The sequence below is a fragment of the Sceloporus undulatus genome, unplaced genomic scaffold (genome assembly GCF_019175285.1).
Source record: "Sceloporus undulatus isolate JIND9_A2432 ecotype Alabama unplaced genomic scaffold, SceUnd_v1.1 scaffold_20519, whole genome shotgun sequence".
Classification (NCBI taxonomy): Eukaryota; Metazoa; Chordata; class Lepidosauria; order Squamata; family Phrynosomatidae; genus Sceloporus; species Sceloporus undulatus.
Window position 1 is genome coordinate 1 of NW_024823434.1, and position 1,699 is coordinate 1,699.

The following is a 1,699-nucleotide window of genomic DNA, read 5'->3' on the forward strand; positions in this document are numbered from 1 at the left end:
CCCGGACTCCCCGTGATTGGGCGGGATACAAATAATTTATATTATTAAGCATGCACAGAAAGCACAAGCCAAGCAAAACAAGCTCAACAAGTTCCTTATCTCAATTAATAAAAGAATCTTCCTCCGATTTGCATTGCTTTCCATAGTATGATCTGTCTGTTTAAAAACTCCAAACGGCAGAATTTCCTCTGCCAGACATCACAGATAAACCAGGCGAATCACACTCAGGTATATCCTCTCAGCCTCACTCCCTTTTAAAGAAAATGACAAGAATGGTTAGCAACTCAGCTTCTCCACTGGATATACTCATATGGACCATTATGGGAATTTTATCCATGGCTTCCCTGTTAGGAAATGGTTTTATCACAGTTGTGGTGGGACAACAATGGCTTCGAAATAGAAAGTTGTTGACCTGTGATTTCCTCTTGATTAGTTTGAGCACATCCAGATTTCTGATGCAACTGCATGCTTCAGCGAACAATCTTCTATATCTCATCTCCTCAGAGACCTCCTTGGATTCTTATAATGAGGTAGACAGTTATATTATCTGGCTGTTTTTCAACTTAGCCAGTCTCTGGTGTGGCACGTGGCTAAGTGTTTTCTACTGTGTGAAGATCACTAACTTTACCAATCATGTCTTCCTCTGGCTGAAGTCAAGAATAAACATCTTTGTACCCAGATTGCTTGGAATGTCAATAGTCATTTCCAGTATCTCCTTTCTTCCTCCACTGGTTGAATATTTTGGACACAAAAAGTGGAGAAATCAGACAGGCACTCTGCCAGGAAGTGCCAACCATAGTAAGGTTCCTCACATGTTTATTTTTCTTCCTCTGCATCTCACTTATACTTGTATAAATTTCAGCATAAGCATAACTGCATCTATTATTTTGCTCGCCTCACTGTGGAAGCACAAGAAGAATTTGAAGAAGAGTGGTCTTGGAGTTACGGACCTCAGCACCCAGGTACACATCAATGTCATTATGCTATTGTTGTTTTATGTCTTCTTCTACTTACTATATTTCACTGGCATGATACTATTTGCCAGTGATTCTATCCCGCTTGAAAGCACTGAAAGACTAATTGTGGACATCTTGACAACTTCATTTCCTTCTGCACACTCCATCGTATTAATATTGACCAATCCAACACTGAAAGAAATGGCTGCTCATGTTCTGAATATTAGACGAAGAGTTTCATAAAGAGGAGAAAAGGACAAAAGATATGTACTCATTGTTTGTGTGTCGCCCTCAAGAGTAAACCTCCATAAAGATGGAGTCTGCCGACCACCCAAAAGGAATGTGAAGAATCCATCCATCTTGATCTTTGGACGGTCTTGAAAATGCAGAATAGACACTTGAACAGGCTGAATTGCAGACTGCCCATTCTATACACTTCTGTTTTTGGCATGTGCTGAAGGGTCCTCTTTAACTCCAGATTCAGGACTGTCTAGAAATCCAGTTTTCTATAATTAATTATTCAGGCACCTGCACATGACAATTACTGTAATACATGTAAACAAACAAAATAATTGCCAAGACTTCCAAAAGGAGAAAATACTCATTGATTGTTTTCAGCTTATTATGAAACAATTATATCATTTAACAAAATATCAAAAAAGAATGAAGCACATTTGTATTGAGGAACAAGCATTCCCAGGAGGAAAACCACAACTTCATTTTGAATTATGATTCCTTTGTTT

The 1,699-nt window shown here is 38.7% G+C and overlaps 1 protein-coding gene across 1 annotated transcript; it reads left to right on the forward strand.

The window, feature by feature from the left end:
- The first annotated feature begins 272 nt into the window (after positions 1 to 272).
- Positions 273 to 1,199, forward strand: LOC121918631 (taste receptor type 2 member 60-like). The gene has a single exon (XM_042444647.1). It carries the CDS (start codon positions 273 to 275, stop codon positions 1,197 to 1,199), a length of 927 nt encoding a protein of 308 aa, XP_042300581.1.
- The last annotated feature ends 500 nt before the right edge of the window (positions 1,200 to 1,699 follow it).

Bases quoted from the DNA above. Each gene is read 5' to 3' on its own strand.
- LOC121918631 (XM_042444647.1), top strand. From the start codon at position 273: ATGGTTAGCAACTCAGCTTCTCCACTGGATATACTCATATGGACCATT.